Source organism: Anolis sagrei, chromosome 5 (assembly GCF_037176765.1).
Source record: "Anolis sagrei isolate rAnoSag1 chromosome 5, rAnoSag1.mat, whole genome shotgun sequence".
In the NCBI taxonomy this organism is placed as follows: Eukaryota; Metazoa; Chordata; class Lepidosauria; order Squamata; family Dactyloidae; genus Anolis; species Anolis sagrei.
In genome coordinates this window covers 27,852,419-27,870,246 of record NC_090025.1, presented here as the reverse complement: position 1 = coordinate 27,870,246, position 17,828 = coordinate 27,852,419, and the positions used below count along the sequence as shown (strand labels likewise).

Here is a 17,828-nt window from a genome sequence, read left to right as displayed (position 1 = left end):
CCATTTTTGGTCTAAAATTATTTAGTCACTGTGCTTCTTCTGTTTTATCAAGTTTATACTTATTTATGCAATGTTTTTGACACTGAATAAATAAAGCAGGTGCCACTTGCACGAAAAAGAGAAAACCCCTTCTTTTATATAACTATTAAAGATACAAGGGGCCCGTCCTGTACTTCAATTGGCAATCCCAATGTGCTGACTAAAGTTTGATGCATGTGTCTTTATTGCAAGATCTCACCTAGATGTCCACTAGATGGTAGCATTTAAACTGACACAGCCACAATGAGTTCCGAAATAAAAATAACTTTGCCAGCACACTCAACTACGAATCCCAGCATGCTGTCAGAGAAGCGGAAAAACCCGCCTCCTGGGCAAAGGTCTTCACAAGCAGTAATTGCTGAATTCCTGTGGTGAGTGTTTTGTTGGTGTGGCTCATGCTTTTAAGTAATATTAGTCTGTTTCAAGTGCAGAAGTTTGCAAGCATGAGAATTGATTTGCAAGTTTGTGTATTGAGCATGTGGAATTCTCTTTTTGGGTGCATCAACATCAAGCCTGGGCAAACTTTGGCTCTCCAGCTGTTAGGAATTGTGGGAGTTAATTCCAAAACACCTGGAAGGCCAAAGTTTGCCCAGGCCTGGTCTACACTGTAGAGTGAATGCAGTTTGACGCCACTTTAATGGCATTATTTCTACACTGCAGGTGCTCGTTGTTGTGGAATCATGGAAATTGCATACCTGTATAACTATGCTTCTACTTTCTAAAGTCAGCTCCACTTAATTTAATGGGACATAGCCAAGTCAAGCAAGTTTAGGGGTGCATTTACACTATGGAATTATTGCACCTTAATTGGCTTAATGCTTTGGAATCGCAGGAGTTGTCGTTTTACAAGAGCATGCTGATGCCTCATCAAAACTTCAAATCTCAGGATTCCATAGCATTGAGCCAAAGTAGTTGGAAGTGTCGTCAAGCAGCACTAATTCTACAGTGTAGATGTATCTTCCAATACCTTCTATCTGAAGTGGAACAGCTTTTGCATTGAGAAGCTACAGCTCTGGATGGTGTAGTTGACAGAGACAGTATAACATAGCCATAGAGAGTTCAATCAGGAAGAGAGGAATTTGTGAGGTCTGAATCGGGTTTCACGGATCTGAAATTTTGGAAAAGGTTCAGGGAGATTTGTGACATGGCTTGAAATATGGCTAAATGTTCATTTTATTTGCTTTATAGTTGCTACTGTTTTTATTTTCTGCCTCTCTTGTCAGGATCTGTATCTTAATAGTTAACAAATTAAACTTTTCTTGCTTTACTATTGTGAAACCATTGATCAAAAACAGGTCTTCTTGAGGTCAGAGTAGAAGATCTAGAGCGAGATCTTCAGAGTAGAGGGATCTCTTGGTTGGTGCAATAACTCATGGTTCCGCCCCTTTGGACTTCTTCTGATAACAGACCATCCTTACCCTCAATTTCTAAAGCTCAGAAAATGTTTGACCATCTCTGCTCTGCACTGTAATAATTGTTAATAAATGTTTATAGGTATTCCAAACTACACACAAAGGTGCAAAATGGGACGGCTTGATGGGAAAGTAATACTGGTGTCTGGGGCGGCACAAGGGATTGGACGAGCCATGGTTCTTGTAAGTCTAGAAATCTCTACTGGTTTCCTTTTGTTGCTGAGTCTTGTATCATTCTGTGGTGTTATTTGGCTGATTTGCAATGGTTCACTCAATTGTTAAATAGTTGCCTCTCAATACTTGGCAAGCTGATGCCCCATGCCATAGACGAGGAAGATGAGGAAAGGTGGAAGAGTATCTAGAGATGTGAGAAATTCAGTACTTCCTTGAGTAGATGCGAACCATCATCAGCTGTCTCCCTCCCAAACTCCATCCGCCATAGCTTCGTGCCTGCCCAACTGTAGGTTGGTGGCCAAGGTGTCCCTTGGGCATTGTAAGAATTATATAAGGTCTCCTCTTGACGGTCTGAGCAATCAAGCACAGAAGAACTTGAGGAATACTAGCTCAAGGGAGCAAAGCAGCAGCACCCCATATTACAGTGACAGTCCAGGTACGGACAGATGGAGCTTCCACCCTAGAAAGGCCTGGTAATTATTTGGAATGACACAACTGGGCAGCACTCTCATGACCAGCAGACTATAATAATAATATAATAAAACTTTTATTTCAGACATTCAATGCCTAAGTGAGTACAAAACATAGCAAAATACACAACAGAGTACAATAATAACAGTGAGTTTACCACAAAGGATTAAGCATTGAGATAAAAATATAACAGAATAGTCAGTAAGACAAAATTAACTAAAACATAAATAAATATTACAACAAATACCTTCAAAGCAATTTAAAATACAATTACATTAAAAATACAATTACATTAAAAAAGAAGTATCATGGCAGCCATATAGTGCAAGTGGAGTTGGCCAGCATTCCAAATGGGTAACATATTTTAGTCCTCCTCCTCTCCATATGCTAAAGTACGTAAGTGCATTTTTAGAAGTGCCTTAAAGGTGGGGAGGGTAGGGGCCATTTTTACTTTAGGAAGGAAGTTCCAGAGATGGGAAGCGATCACAGAGAAGGCCCCCTCTCTCGTTCCCACCAACTGAGCTTGTGACAGGAGTGGGACCAAGAGGAGGGTCTCTTCCATTGACCACAATGCCCAGGATGATCTGTATGGGGAGATGCGATTAGACAAATACTCTGCACTCGAATCGTTTAGGGCTTTATAAGTAATGACCAGCACTTTGTATTTAGCCTGGAAGCGAACCAACAACCAGTGGAGCTTCTGCAGCATAGGAGTTGTCCTCTCACGATACGGTGCTCCAGATAGCAGTTGGATTACAGCTGTGTAAGCGTGAAAGACTACATAATTTGTGGCAGGATTGGAAAGAAAGTTTTTTTCTAATGAGAGTTTCCTGGTTTAAACCAGGGGTCTCCAATCTTTGGTCTACTTTGGGATTCCAACTCCCAGAAGCAGTGACCATTGGCCATTTGAATGCCATTTTTATATTAGAGTCTCACTTATCCAACCTTCACTCATCCAACATTCTTTAGTATTCAACACAGTCTGCCTCCCACCTGGATCCACAGCTGTTTCAATACATTGCGATGTTTTGGTGCTAAATTAGTAAATACAGTAATTACTACATAACGTTGCCAAGTATTGAAGTGCTTTTTTGGTTGATTTGTTGTAAAACATGATGTTTTGGTGCTTAATTTGTAAAATCATAACATAATCATAACATGATTTGAGGTTTAATAGGCTTTTCCTTAATCTTTCCTTATTGTCCAACATTTTCGCTTATCCAATATTCTGTCAGCCCGTTTATGTTGGATAAGTGAGATTGTAGTGTAATACTGAAACATTTTATGTACTGTATTAGAAACCCAAACATGTTTTGATGCTTTAAAGTACTTTATAAAGCCATTTGGTTTAAAACAAAGTTTACAAAAACTTTTAGAGCTCTCCTAAAGATACCTGTTTGGAAACAAAAATCTTCAGTATAGGAAATCTCAGCTGGCTGCAAAGATGCCAATGTCACATTTTGATACACATTTCACAAGCAGGTTTTTTGGATCATCTGTAACCCATTCTGAGAACTAAATGCAACAAAGCTTTTGTGTCATTGCAGGAGTATTCAGGTTCTATCAATTTTGCAGGCATGATGTTTATGCTATAACCAAAACCAAAAATATCAAGTTAGTCAATGTGTTGTAAGAAACCATTGCTACTCTGTAATTTAATGTCTAGTTATTAACTATGGTTTGTTTTGCTTTTAAGGCTTTTGCAAAAGAAGGAGCTGAGGTCATTGCTACAGACGTTAATGAATCCAAACTTCGTGAGCTAGACGGCCATCCAGGTATCCCTTGAATAATTTGGAGAGGGGATTCTGTGCTTATGGGTCCCTTCCTCATACCTCCACTTGCTTGTCCAGTCTACCCCTACAAACAGTGGACCTACCTTTGATACCACAGCCTTGGCAGCTACTTCAAAGTGCCAACCTTTTATGGAACATCACAGTTTACTCACCAAAAATACCTGTATTTGTTTCATTTGAGAGTAAGCACCCTTGAACTCAGGGATGTTTGCTTTGTTTCATTGAGAGTAAGCACCCTTGAATTTAGGGACATTTGCTTTCAGTAATCAAAGCTTGTCTCCCTGTAAAATTCATCTTATAATATTAATTTATTTATTTATTTAATTTACGTACCATATTTATACCCTGCCCTTCTCACCCCACAGGCTTACAAAAGGCAGCAATTTGATGCCACATTTAGATGCAAACAATTAAATAAGCATATATAATAAAACCAAGAAATTAAACGTCTCCAAACTTCCCCTCCTTTCCCTAACTTGAAACAAACCCCCTTTCCAATCAGTAGATGCCTGTCAGATGAATCAAAGGTTTGAAGCAAAAGATGGAATGAAAACCTGTGCCCAAGATGCACCAGATTTGAAGGAGATTGAAGACAATGGGAAGTGGACCAATCATAGTGGCACAGCTATATTCATGAATGGTTGAATTAGAAATCATTTAATTCTGGGTCTAGAGGAATGCATACAAAAATGTAAAAAGAATTACAAGTTGTTGGAACTGAACTTGCTTGTATCTGGGGCAGGATTCAGAGCCCCTTTGTCCAGTTCCAAGTAAAAAACACCACTCATAAAGGCCCTTCTCATAGGGAAACCTTATTAAATTATGTTCCAACTATATGTATATGCATATGTATAGATATATATTTCACCCATCACAAACTGACATCATTTATTGTTGTGAGAACATAATGATGAGTACTGTAACATATGTTATGTTAATTTCCTTCACAGGCATTCGGATTCGAATGCTGGATGTCACCAACAAAGGACAAATTGAAAATTTAGCCAAGGAAATGAAAAGAATTGATGTTCTGTGTAATATTGCAGGGTAAAATATTGTTATTATATTCCCCTTGCAATGTGCTTTTTCAAGTCTGTCTGGCTTTGCTTTATGTCTATAGGAATAATGAATAATCTCAATATGCAACTTCAGCAGTCAAAATACGACTGCTACTATTTCACTATTTTCAGAGATCTCTAGATTCTGCTTTGATAATTTCTTTATGGTCTCACGCTGGGTTACTAATTTGAGCATGATCCTATGGCTCTAGTAGTTGCTACCCTTGAAGATTTTTTCTCTCACTTTTATCTTCTTCTGTTTCAGATTTGTACACCATGGGACCATTTTAGATTGTGATGAAAAGGATTGGGATTTCACAATGAATATCAATGTGCGCAGCATGTATCTGATGATTAAAGCATTCCTGCCTAAGGTCAGGCCAACCTTTGTTCTTCTTCAATATCTAGACCAGGTCCCAATCCCAGAAGGGATCCCCTTAGCTCAATGTTGGGTTCCCCAAAAAATTGGCAACAATAAAGGTTTTTTGAACATCACCTAGTGACTGTATTAGAAATTTACACAAATTTTTGATGCAGTGTTCACAGTGGACTTTGCAGGAGATGCTGCAGCTGTGCTTCATAAATAGAAAGTCAGCCTGTTTGGCAAGGCTTGCAAAGGGAAATTTGTTATCAGTCAATGTTTGATTTTTATTTTATTTTTTTGCCTATCTGTATACTTGGGGTCATGTAAACATTTCTAGGGCCCAAAGAGATCTTGAGTGGAAAAGTTTAAGAAGCTAGAGGTATAACTCAGTGGCTTCCAACCTGTGGTCCGTGGACTACCAGTGATCCGCAAGAATAAAAATATGGTCTGCGGCATCACTATTACTACACGGTTGCTTCAAAACTACTTGGCAATGAGAACGACTGGTCTAGCAAAACCTCTTATCGTGCCAAGGCAATGGGGATGTCGGAAAGGGAGAGACTGACTACCTACGAAAGATTACTACTAACACATTAGCTCTAGATTATTAAATATGGTTTTCTCTGGGCGAGCAGATGGTGACTACTGGATGGCATATGTTCTGTATCAGAAACTAGAGCTGATGTGGTCTGTCTAATGCAGTTTTCTGAATCAGCACCCCAAATAACCAAGCTAAATATAAAGTTGACCAAAAACTGATTTGTAGCCCTTTTAGTACTAATTTTGGAGAGTGGTCCCTGGTGAAAGTGGACCCTGGTCCAGTGGTACCTGGTCAAAACAAGGTTGGGAACCACTGCTTTAACTGATTAAGAGAAAGGTGATGAAAGCAGACAGAAGGTATACTCAATATTTGCATAGATTGTCAGGCTTTTCCATTCCCACAATTAACACTGGTGGCCTTACAACAGATTATATTTGGAATTATTTTGTAGATGCTTGAACAAAAATCTGGCAATATTATCAACATGTCTTCGGTGGCATCCAGCATTAAAGGTGAGTTGTTCGAACATGACATTGTTCATATGTTGTTATTTTTTACCTTATGTACACAATGTAATATCTTCTGATGGATCATGTTCCTCTGACTATTCTCGGATATTGACCTGAGATGCCATAATTATAATCCAGTTCCAGTTTTAAAGGCCATTTCTGTGGATGCCTATATTCATCTAGGTGGGGAAAATATGTATTTCCTGTTATGTGTGAATACTGAAGTTTTGCCAAATCCAACTATAGTTTACATCAACTTCTGTCTTAGTGTACCTAGAGGAAAAATGCATAGACATTTACCACATAGGACAATATCTGCTATTTCTAGCGGGAGGGGAAATTTTGCACACTTTTATGGGAACTTGGCCTTCTTGTTCAATTAAATGTTGATGCACAGAAAAACTTCTTAGAACCAAAGCTATGCTCTTGGATCAATTAGGGTAAATATCTACAGTCATCCGTCCACATATATGGTTTTGATTTTTATGGATTTGATTTCAAATGTACTTTCTAGAAATCTCTAGGTCTTCCAGTGTGATTCTGTAAACAACTTCATTTAGTCATTCTGGGGTACCTAGAAATTTCTAGAGATAAGCACTCTTTAGGAAACTAGGTCTTCCAATGCAATTATACGGTGAGCTTCCAGTGGATATAAATCATAGTCACACTGAAAGTTATAGAAATTCTTAGAGAGGTGTTCTCGGGTGAAAAAAAAATACAGCAATTCCTTTATCTGCAATTTTTGAAAAATGTTCTGTTCCTGGTTTGAAAGTGTTATTTCCTGTTTAATTATGCAAGAATTACTTTGAAAGTAGCTGTAATACTGCAGAAACTTCATTTTTGTGGCTGTCACAAACTATGATGAATTGGTTGAGACTCAGTGAGATATTTATTGGAAAACTATATAAAACTATATTTCCACCAAAGTCAACATCGACGCCGAAATACAACACCACCTGAGCTCTGCAAGTGCAGCATTTTCCCGTATGAAGCAGAGAGTGTTTGAGGACCGGGACATCCGTAGGGATACTAAGGTGCTTGTCTATAAAGCTATTGTCCTCCCAACCCTGCTATATGCCTGTGAGACGTGGACTGTCTACAGACGTCACATGCAGCTCCTGGAACGATTCCATCAGCGCTGCCTCCGGAAAATCCTGCAAATCTCCTGGGAAGACAAGCGGACAAACGTCAGCGTGCTGGAGGAAGCAAAGACCACCAGCATTGAAGCAATGGTCCTCCAACATCAACTCCGCTGGACAGGCCACGTTGTCCGGATGCCTGACCACCGTCTCCCAAAGCAGTTGCTCTACTCCGAACTTAAGAACGGAAAACGGAACATTGGTGGACAGGAAAAGAGATTTAAAGATGGGCTCAAAGCCAACCTTAAAAACTCTGGCATAGACACTGAGAACTGGGAGGCCCTGGCCCTTGAGCGCTCCAGCTGGAGGTCAGCTGTGACCAGCAGTGCTGCAGAATTCGAGGAGGCACGAGTGGAGGGTGAAAGAGAGAAACGTGCCAGGAGGAAGGCGCGTCAAGCCAACCCCGACCGGGACCGCCTTCCACCTGGAACCCAATGCCCTCACTGCGGAAGAAGATGCAGAGCAAGAATAGGGCTCCACAGCCACATGCGGACCCACAAGGAAACCCATGATGGAAGACCATCTTACTCGTCCAACGAGGGATCGCCTAAGTAAGTAAGTAAGTAAGTAGGAAAACTATAGCAAAAGGTGCTGTAAAATGTCCTCCAAAAACCAAGTTTTTGCAGTTTAATAAACTTTTTCCATGCTCTTATGATAGGACCAATTCAGAAATGGCATTTATAATCAAGGAACAAAAATTGTGTTACATGGTGTAATTGAAGCAGCTCAAGGCAATTCAGAGGACAGCTCTTAAATTCGATGCATGTTAACTTGTTTTCTTAATTTAGCACAATGTAGTTTCCCTATTAACTTCCATCTCTTTTTCAGGAGTTCCCAACAGATGTGTCTACAGCACCTCCAAGGCAGCAGTTATTGGTCTCACCAAGTCTATAGCTGCTGACTTCATTGGAAAAGGAATTAGATGCAACTGTGTTTGTCCTGGTAAATAACATTCTACAAAGCAGTCTTACTTTAAAGACAACATCTGGATCTTGGAAGCTTAGCAGGATCGCTTCTGGTTGGCATTAGGGTGGGATACCACTGACATATTTCAGGAAAGAACTGGCGAAACTACATCTGAATATTCCTTCCTTAAGAAATTTTCCAAAAGTAAACAGGCAACACAGAGGAACACAGTCTGTGCTTTGTCTAATTTTCAGGATAAGAGAGGAGTCCAAATTCAAGGCTATACTTTGAAGGTCAGGGAGGAACTTCCTCTTCTTTTCAGTGTCTGAAATAAAAATTTAAATAATGAATGCATTTTTAAAAAACTAGCTTGAGGAGCAACTCAAGGGAAATGCAGCAGTCCAAGTAGATTGCACACTATAAATTTCCACACATTTTTAATTCCTTTATGGAAAAGGAAATTTTTGCATATCTAGTGTGGATTAGAGTGTGGTGATGAATCATAAAGATGAGCCATGCTTGCCTAAATTTTATCTCATTCCCAAAATCAAGCAAATACTATGGTATTTTTGTAGCTTTTATCCAGTCACAGGAGAAACCTTCTAGAAAGCTAAGACCCCAAAACACTACTGTAAGTGGTGGTTTGTGGACCAGTGCCAGTTTATAAGCTACTGGCTGTCAGTTCCTAGTTATTTATTTTAGAAAACAAAGGCATAAATATGGTGCCAGCCATATTGAAGAAAAACATTGGCTTGGTATAATTCAGTTGATGGTTCTTTGGTTTTTGAACCTTGGGATAATCCCACTTTAGGGATCTTCTTTCCAACCAGTACCTGTAACAATCCCACCACAAAATAAACACATTTTTACTTCAGTATTGCCTTCAGGATGTAAACAGAATTCATTGAACCTATATATATTGTTTGTATATAGCTGTTCTTTTAGTTCTTAGGGTGCATCTACATGGAAGGATTAATGTTTGACACCAGTTTAACAACCATGGCTCAATGCTGTAGAGTCCTGGGATTTGTAGTTTGGTGAGGCACCAGCAGTCTTTGGTAGAAAAGGCTAAATATTACAACTCCTAGGATTCCATAGCATTGAGACATAACAGTTAAAGTGGTGTCAAACTGTATTAATTTTACAATGTAGATGCTCATGGTTTTCCCACTTTCACTGGGGCTCTGCATCCCTAATCCCAGTGAATGTGGAAGACTGGGTTGATTTATTTCTCAAAGCAGACTTCCAGTAGAGCAGTGATTCCCAACCTGTGGTCTGTAGACCACCAGTGATCTGCAAGAACTAAAATATGGTCCACGGCCTCACTGTTACTGTTGTTGTTTATTCGTTCAGTCGCTTCCGACTTTTCATGACCTCATGGACCAGCCTGCGCAGGAGCTCCCTGTCAGCCATGGCCATGCTCAGTTCCTTCAAAGTCAAGCCAGTCACTTCAAGGATACCATCCATCTTGCCCTTGGTCTGCCCCTCTTCCTTTTTCTTTCCATTTTCCCCAGCATCATTGTCTTCCCCAAGCTTTCTTACTACACCATTGCAATGAGATCAATTGATCTTGCAAAACCCTCTTATAGTGCCAAGGCTTATTAAATATGGTTCTCTGTGGGCGAGCAGATGGCAGCTACTGGGTGGCATATGTTCTGTGTCAGAAACTAGAACTGATGTGGTCTATCCAATGCAATTTTCTGACACATCACCCCAAATAACCAAACTGAACCTAAATTTGACCAAAAACTGATTTGTAGCCCTTTTGGTACTAATGTTTGAGAGTGGTCCCTGGTCAAGTGGTCCTTGGTCAAAAAAAGGTCAGGAACCACTGTGTTAGAGGATCCATTTGTATTTGTTAAGAGCAAAAGGGACGTTATCTAATCAAGCCTGTCTTACCTTCTCAGGCACCGTTGACACTCCTTTGCTGCGGCAAAGAATCCAGAACAGCCCTGATCCAGAACAGGTGGTCAAACTATTTCATTGCTGCAGATAAGCACATATTGAGGAAACACCTAAAAATCCTTAAATCTCTAAAGGCTATTTGAAAATGTTGCCATGTCTTCATGGAAAAGTATAGTTGTGTGGACTGGAAGGCATACTCTGCAGAACATGAATCCGCTGAATCCACGCTGTATACCAGGCATGGGCATCCACTGAATCCACGCTGTATACCAGCACGGGCAAACTTCAGCCCTCCAAGTGTTTTGGACTTCAACTCTCAAAATTCCTAACAGCCAATACTGGCTGTTAGGAATTTTGAGAGTTGACGTCCAAAACACCTGGAGGGCCGAAGTTTGCCCCTGCCAATTATATAGAATCATAGGATTCTATGATTGGAAGAGACCTCATGGGCCAAGAAGCAGGAAAATCGCATTCAACGTACCCCTGACAGATGGCCATCCAGCCTCTGTTTAAAAGCCTCCAAAGAAGGAGCCTCCACCACTCATATTATATCCTTATATAATCATATATGAGTCTAGAAACTTTAGTCAAAAGATCAGTGTAAAAAACCTGGGTCAGCTTATCCATGGATCACTCACAGTTTCATAGTATGAAAAGGTCCTTACTGGCATGGAAATGGTGAATGCCTTGTATGTGGAGTCTATAGTGGTGTAGAAACAAACTGTTCATTTAGACTTGCTGTTACAGAGAATGCTTTCCTTCCCCAGGCACTTAAGGACTTCCTGTCCAGGCAAAAGACGGGTAGACTGGCTACAGCAGAAGAAATAGCCCACCTCTTTGTATATCTAGCATCTGATGAAGTAAGCAATCCTTGTGTGATCCACAAAGCAATCTGTTTGATACTGTTTGAATTCAGGCACTTGTCATCAGAAAAGCCAGAGTCCCCAGTGGAGCAATGAGTTAAACCTTTGTCCTGGCAGGACTGCTGACCGAAAGGTTTGAATCCATAGAGCGGGGAGCTACTGTCTGTAAGCTCCAGCTTTCCATTCGAGGACATGAGAGAAGCCTCCCAGAGGATGGTAAAACATCCGGACATCCCCTGGGCAACATCCTTTCAGATGGCCAATTCTCTCACACCAGAAGTGACTTGCAGTTTCTCAAATCACTCCTGACATGAAAAAAGCTGTACACAACAAGTCCCAATATTTGCAGCAGCTTTGAAGAGGTCTGAAACCAATTCTTGACTTCAACTAGAGTAGACCTATTGAATAATGGAGGTTTAGTAGATTAAGATTTATACAAATGTCCTTGATTAGATTTACATGGCAGATCCTTCATTCTCAAGGTGGCATGGAGTTAACGCCTTCACATATGCTATTTCTACTGGAAAGGAATGTCCTTTTAGCTGTGAGGAACCTTTGGCAGTTCAGATACGTTTGACCACAACTCCCATCATACCTTACCATTGATCATATTGGCTTGGCCTTCCTAAGGCAGCTGACAGGCCTAAGGATGACTTCTAGTTTCAGTTAACTGTAATGGGAAAATCATGTGAACTATTTGGGAAATTGTGCATATAATTTGATCCAGCCTCTACTTCCCCTTGCAAACCTGCATCATAAATAAAAACAGCATGTGGTATATGTGTCATTGTAGCCCGTAGGAAACATTATATCATATGCCATTTATACATTTGTTGCCTTAATTAAAAGACTGAAAGCTATTTTGATAAACATGAATAATATAAATAGGACTTTGTCAATCTGAAGAGCAAAAGTTTTTCTCTGCAATTTGATGAAGAGCCCTGTGTAATTTACAAGCTTGCATAATTTTACAATGTAACTTTCTCCACCAAATGTAACAGATTTGGACTTTTTACATATGGAGAGGGGAAGGGACCTTTTTTTTTTTTTTTTTTTTGTCGTGTCAGGAGCGACTTGAGAAACTGCAAGTCACTTCTGGTGTGAGAGAATTGGCCGTCTGCAAGGACACTTTCAAAGCACCCTTATTTATCTATGTAATTATTTTGCTCTCAATTTTTTTGTTTGCTAGACTTGGGCCCAAATCAGTTTGAACGAAAAAGATTTGTAGTTTTCGGTGGGCCGTTTTATATAATCTCTGAAAACAGACCAAGCAGAAGGGAGCCAAAAAGTCTGGCAAAATGGATTAAGGAAGCCAGATTTTATCGGTCTGCAATATACCTGAGGCAGGGGTTGGTGATAGTATGGTAGCTGGGTCTGGAAGCTCGTAATATCGTAAATAAGGGAAGGGAGAGCGGCACACTGAGGGCGAGAATATACTTCGTAGTTGCATTTGGTAAAAGGATAGAAAGGAGAGGAAGGTTAGGATAAGGTTTAGGGTAAGAATTAGAATTAGGGTAAGATTTAGGGTGTGGGTCAGGGTTAGAATTAGGGTTAGGGTAAGGTTTAGGGTTCAGATAAGGGTTAGGGTTTTACCATTAAAGAACTCTTACATTCCTTCTATAATATCTGTGTTCCATTCTGTGTTGCGCAAACACCGCTCCCGAAGGAGCAAAGCTGAAACAGCGTAACACTCAGAGCTTCCGGACCCAACTTTCATATTACCCAGGGGTCTGCCATGAGCTTATGGAGAAGATGAGATTATTGCAGCGTCTTTTTCTCTCTCCCCCGGCAGCAGCAGCATCCTCCATGTCTTTTTGGAAAGTTTCTGAGGCTCCTCCTCCATAGAAGACCCTGCTGGGAACTCACTTTCCCAGCAGTGTTTGCATGGTGCCAGCATTGAAAAGTCTCTGAGTTCCTCTCAAAGTTGAAGTTTGTTCTCTCTCTGTTTCTCTGCCAATAAAAGGCCTGATTCTGTCCATGCTCTGATTGGATAAGAATTGACACAACCAGCGACTACAATTCCCAGTATCTTCTCTTGCAGTTTGTCTTTTTTTAATGTTATGGTTAAAACTTAAAATAATTCTAAAAAATCAGTAGATTGGTGAAATGTTTTGAAACTTGGCAGGCCTGCAGTTGTCTGAAATTGGGGTAGATTTTATGCAGATAGGCCTTAAAATGACTGACGATTGAGCCTTTAAAATTTCCCATTGTAGCCAATGGATCGAATCTTTGCCGAATGAAAACAGCAGCACCCTTCTCCTTTCGAGTAACTTTCTGATGAACAAAATGAGGGGTCAGCTGACAATGGGCCCCGAAATGGGATGCCTTTTGGCCAAATTGCACACCTCTATTGTTTGCATTTAAACTTTGGTTTGTATGTATTCCAGCACATATTGAAGAAGGTCTCTTAGGTGTTGGGGTCTCAAACTGTTTTATCCAGTAACTTAACCCTCTTCAAATATTTGTCATTGAGAATTTAAGCATGTGATATCAGAATAACTTCAGAAACTTTTCATATAGCTTGATACTATTTTTATTCTAATTATCTTGGGGGGGGGGGGTTGCACTTTTGCCTTGATTGCCATTCTCTCTCATTTTGCCCTGTTTTCTGTATTTCAGTCGGTGTACATGACTGGCAGTGAATGTGTTATTGATGGTGGCTGGTGCTTGTAACTTGGTGCCTGGAGACGCCATTTGCAAATGGAAATGAAGTTCTCTGGATCCGAGAAGTCAGAAGGAAGCTGTTTGAATGTGGAGAAACTGCACCGTGCTGCCCTTAAAACGAAAATCATGGATCCCAAGGGCTTCTGTCAACTATCTGATATATACTACTCCATCTCTGCCTAGAAACCTTTCTGAGTAGATTCACTGCACATTTGTTGCATCCGATTTCTGTGTCTTCATTCAAGCCTGTTCCTGTTTCAGAAACACTGTATTTTCTAAGCAATTAATGCAAAATATCTTGTTCTTGAAGAACAAAAAGTGGTGGTGGAATAAAATCTTTCCCCTATCCATAGTCATATACTTACCATAGTCAAAGCTAGGTTGTGCCAAGGGGGGGGGGGGGGCATGATGGAGATTTTTTTTTTTATTTAGAATGCCAAATTCTTATAAAGCCAGTATACATTTTTTTTTTAAAGTTGGGCAAACCTGTGGTTTGGATAGAAAAAAAACCCTGGCTCTTTGAACAAGCCTTTGGAAATGCAGCGTAACAGATAAACATGGAACTATGAAGAGTGAAACATGGAACGGCTTAGATGATGCTACTGGAAAATGAAATGAACAAGAAGACATTGGTGATTTATATGTTTTAATGGTTTTGTATAGATTTTTATAATATTCTAAATGTTTTTAATTGTATTTTATGACTACACCACCTGACATCCCCTGGGAAGTAGCAGCCAATAGTGAAAGGACCAGAGACATCTCCAGCTCATCCCATTTGGGTATCAGCCAGCACGTCAATGACTTAAATCTAGAAATAGCTTTCTAAGATCTACAGAGACACTCGCTGGAACACCTCAGCAAGCGAGAGTCCAAAAGTGGCAGGCTCAAACCCAGAACTTCAACCAATGGCTGATACCAAATGAGAGACTCCCTCCTGGGCACACAGAAGACTGGGCGACTTGGAAGGCGCTGAACAGACTGCGCTCTGGCACCACAAGATGCAGAGCCAACCTTCAGAAATGGGGCTACAAAGTGGAATCCTCGACATGTGAGTGTGGAAAAGAGCAAACCACTGACCACCTGCTACAATGCAACCTGAGCCCTGCCACATGTACAATGGAGGACCTTCTTGCGGCAACACCAGAAGCACTCCAAGTGGCCTGATACTGGTCAAAGGACATTTAATCAACTATTTAATCAAAATTTTGTATTTTGTCTGTTTGTTTGCTTTGTTCTTTTAGAAATGTAATATAATCGACTGGTTGCCCTGACACGATAAATAAATAAATAAATAAATAAATCGAATTACTGCCAATTTGTAAGCCCTCCTTGAGTCACCTTCAGCCTGAGAAAGGCAAGATAAAAATATCATAAATAAATAATAAATAAAATAAATCTACACTGTAGATTTAATCCAGTTTGACACCACTTTAACTGCTACAGCTCAATGGGAATATCTACCCTATATAATTAACACAGTTTGACAACACTATTAACTGGTATGTCTCAATGCTATGGAATCCTGAGATCTGAGAGACCATGATCGGGCATTTGAGCAACGTGGCCAGTCCAGTAAAGTTGAAGGCGGAGGATCATTGCTTCAGTTCTGGCAGTCGTTGCTTCTTCTAGAATGCTGACATTTGTCCGCCTGTTTTCCCAAGAGATTTGTAGGATTTTTCAAATGCAAGGCTGATAGAATCTTCACAGAAGTCAAGAGTGGTGTTTGTAGATGGTCTTCGTTTTGCAGGCATACAATTTTTACTTAGGCAAACCCTCGTTGTCTGAGTATGATGGCCTTCCAAGTGTAGTGTCTTAGCGGTGTTTTCTGTTGGTCATGGGAGTCCTGTGTGCCATGTTTGGTTCAATTCCACCACTGGTGAAGTTCAGAATTCTCTTTGATTGTAAGTAAACTATAAATCCCAGCAACTACAACTCCCAAATGACAAAATCAATTTTTTTGAGTGATGGTCCCTCCTTGGGTTAGTGTTGTGTCCAAATTTGGCGGCAATTCGTCTAGTGGTTTTTTAGTTATGTTAATCCCACAAACAAACATTACATTCCCTGCCACATGTTGCTCTGGCCCAGTCTGTGGATATGTGTTTTGTGTGTGTATATACATGTATATGTCTGTATACATTTGTGTATATGTGTATACATGTGTGTTTGCATATATATGTGTGGTTTTGTGCATGTGCTGTATTGTAATTTTTTTTGGCTTTTTAAGTCCCTTCTGCTGTGTTTTTCAGTGTTTTTATGAGTGATGGTCACTCGTTGACCTGATAGGTGTATTGTGTCCAAATTTGGTGTCAATTCGCCCAGTTGTTTTTGAGTTATGTTAATCCCACAAATTAACATTACATTTTTATTTATATAGACTAGCCATCCCCTGCCACACGTTGCCGTGGCCTGGTCTGTGTATTTGTGTTTTGTGTGTGTATATATGTGTGTATGTGTGTGTATATATTTGTATGTGTATATATATGTTGTTTTGTGCATGCATTGTAATGTAATTTTTATTTTTTGGCTTTTTAAGTCCCTTCTGTTGTGTTTTTCAGTGTTTTTATGAGTGATAGTCATTTGTTGGCCTGATAGGTGTATTGTGTCCCAATTTGTTGTCATTTCATCCAGTGGTTTTTGAGTTATGTTAATCCCACAAACAAACATTACATTTTTATTTATACAGATAGATTATTATTGGGTTGTTGTAGGTTTTTCGGGCTGTATGGCCATGTTCTAGAGGCATTCTCTCCTGACATTTCACCTGCATCTATGGCAAGCATCCTCAGAGGTAGTGAGGTCATTATTATTATTATTTCAGCATTGATATTAAGCTATTGTGGAGGGGTGGCTACCTAGGTTGTTGTTCATTCGTTCAGTTGTCTCCGACTCTTCGTGACCTCATGGAACAGCCCACGCCAGAGCTCCCTGTCAGCCAGCACCACCCCCAGCTCCTTCAAGGTTAGTCCAGTCACTTCAAGGATGCTATCCATCCATCTTGCCCTTGGTCGGCCCCTCTTCCTTTTGCCTTCCGCTTTCCCCAACATAATTGTCTTCTCTGGGCTTTGCTGTCTCCTCATGATGTGGCCAAAGTACTTCAACTTTGTCTCTAGTATCCTTCCCTCCAGTGAGCAGTTGGGCTTTATTTCCTGGAGGATGGACTGGTTGGATCTTCTCGCAGCCCAAGGCACTCTCAGCACTTTCCTCCAACACCACAGTTCAAAAGCATCGATCTTCCTTCGCTCAGCCTTCCCTAAGGTCCAACTCTCACATTCGTAGATTACTACAGGGAATACCATGGCTTTGCACCTAGAAATACAAAGTCTGTCACGGCCTCCACATTTTCTCCCTCTATTTTCCAGTTGTCAATCATTCTTGTTGCCATAATCTTGGTTTTTATGATGTTTAGCTGCAACCCGGCTTTTGCGCTTTCTTCTTTCACCTTGATTAGAAGGCTCCTCAGCTCCTCCTCGCTTTTGGCCATCAGAGTGGTGTCATCTGCATATCTGAGGTTGTTAATGTTTCTTCCAGCAATTTTCACCCCAGCTTTGCATTCCTCAAGCCCCGCACATCACATGATGTGTTCTGCATACAAGTTAAAAAGGTTGGGTGAGAGGATGCAGCCTTGCCATACGCCTTTCCCAATCTTGAACCAGTCTGTTGTTCTGTGGTCAGTTCTGACTGTTGCTACTTGGTCCTTGTACAGATTCCTCAGGAGAGAGACAAGGTGGCTTGGAATGCCCATCCCACCAAGAACTTGCCACAGTTTATTATGATCCACACAGTCAAAGGCTTTAGAATAGTCAATGAAGCAAAAATAGATGTTTTTCTGAAACTCCCTGCCTTTCTCCATTATCCAGCGAATAGTAGTGTTACACCATTAAACTGTATTGCTGGCATTGCAGAGATGCACCTAATGCTATGGTGCCTCACCAAATCACAACTCCCAGGTCTCCATAGCACTAAACCCGGGGCAGCTAAAGCGGTGTG

The 17,828-nt window shown here is 40.5% G+C and overlaps 1 protein-coding gene across 1 annotated transcript; it reads left to right on the top strand.

Moving 5' to 3' along the window:
- The first annotated feature begins 334 nt into the window (after positions 1–334).
- Positions 335–14,188, top strand: BDH2 (3-hydroxybutyrate dehydrogenase 2). Its single transcript, XM_060779152.2, has 10 exons — positions 335–410; positions 1,534–1,634; positions 3,793–3,871; positions 4,840–4,936; positions 5,213–5,321; positions 6,304–6,364; positions 8,329–8,442; positions 10,314–10,372; positions 11,079–11,171; positions 13,794–14,188. Exons 2-10 carry the CDS (start codon positions 1,563–1,565, stop codon positions 13,845–13,847), a joined length of 738 nt encoding a protein of 245 aa, XP_060635135.2. The 5' UTR covers positions 335–410; positions 1,534–1,562; the 3' UTR covers positions 13,848–14,188.
- The last annotated feature ends 3,640 nt before the right edge of the window (positions 14,189–17,828 follow it).

Bases quoted from the DNA above. Each gene is read 5' to 3' on its own strand.
- BDH2 (XM_060779152.2), top strand. From the start codon at position 1,563: ATGGGACGGCTTGATGGGAAAGTAATACTGGTGTCTGGGGCGGCACAA. The intron at 1,635-3,792 runs GTAAGTCTAGAA...TTTGCTTTTAAG, and splicing joins TTGGACGAGCCATGGTTCTT to GCTTTTGCAAAAGAAGGAGC. The intron at 11,172-13,793 runs GTAAGCAATCCT...TCTGTATTTCAG, and splicing joins TATATCTAGCATCTGATGAA to TCGGTGTACATGACTGGCAG.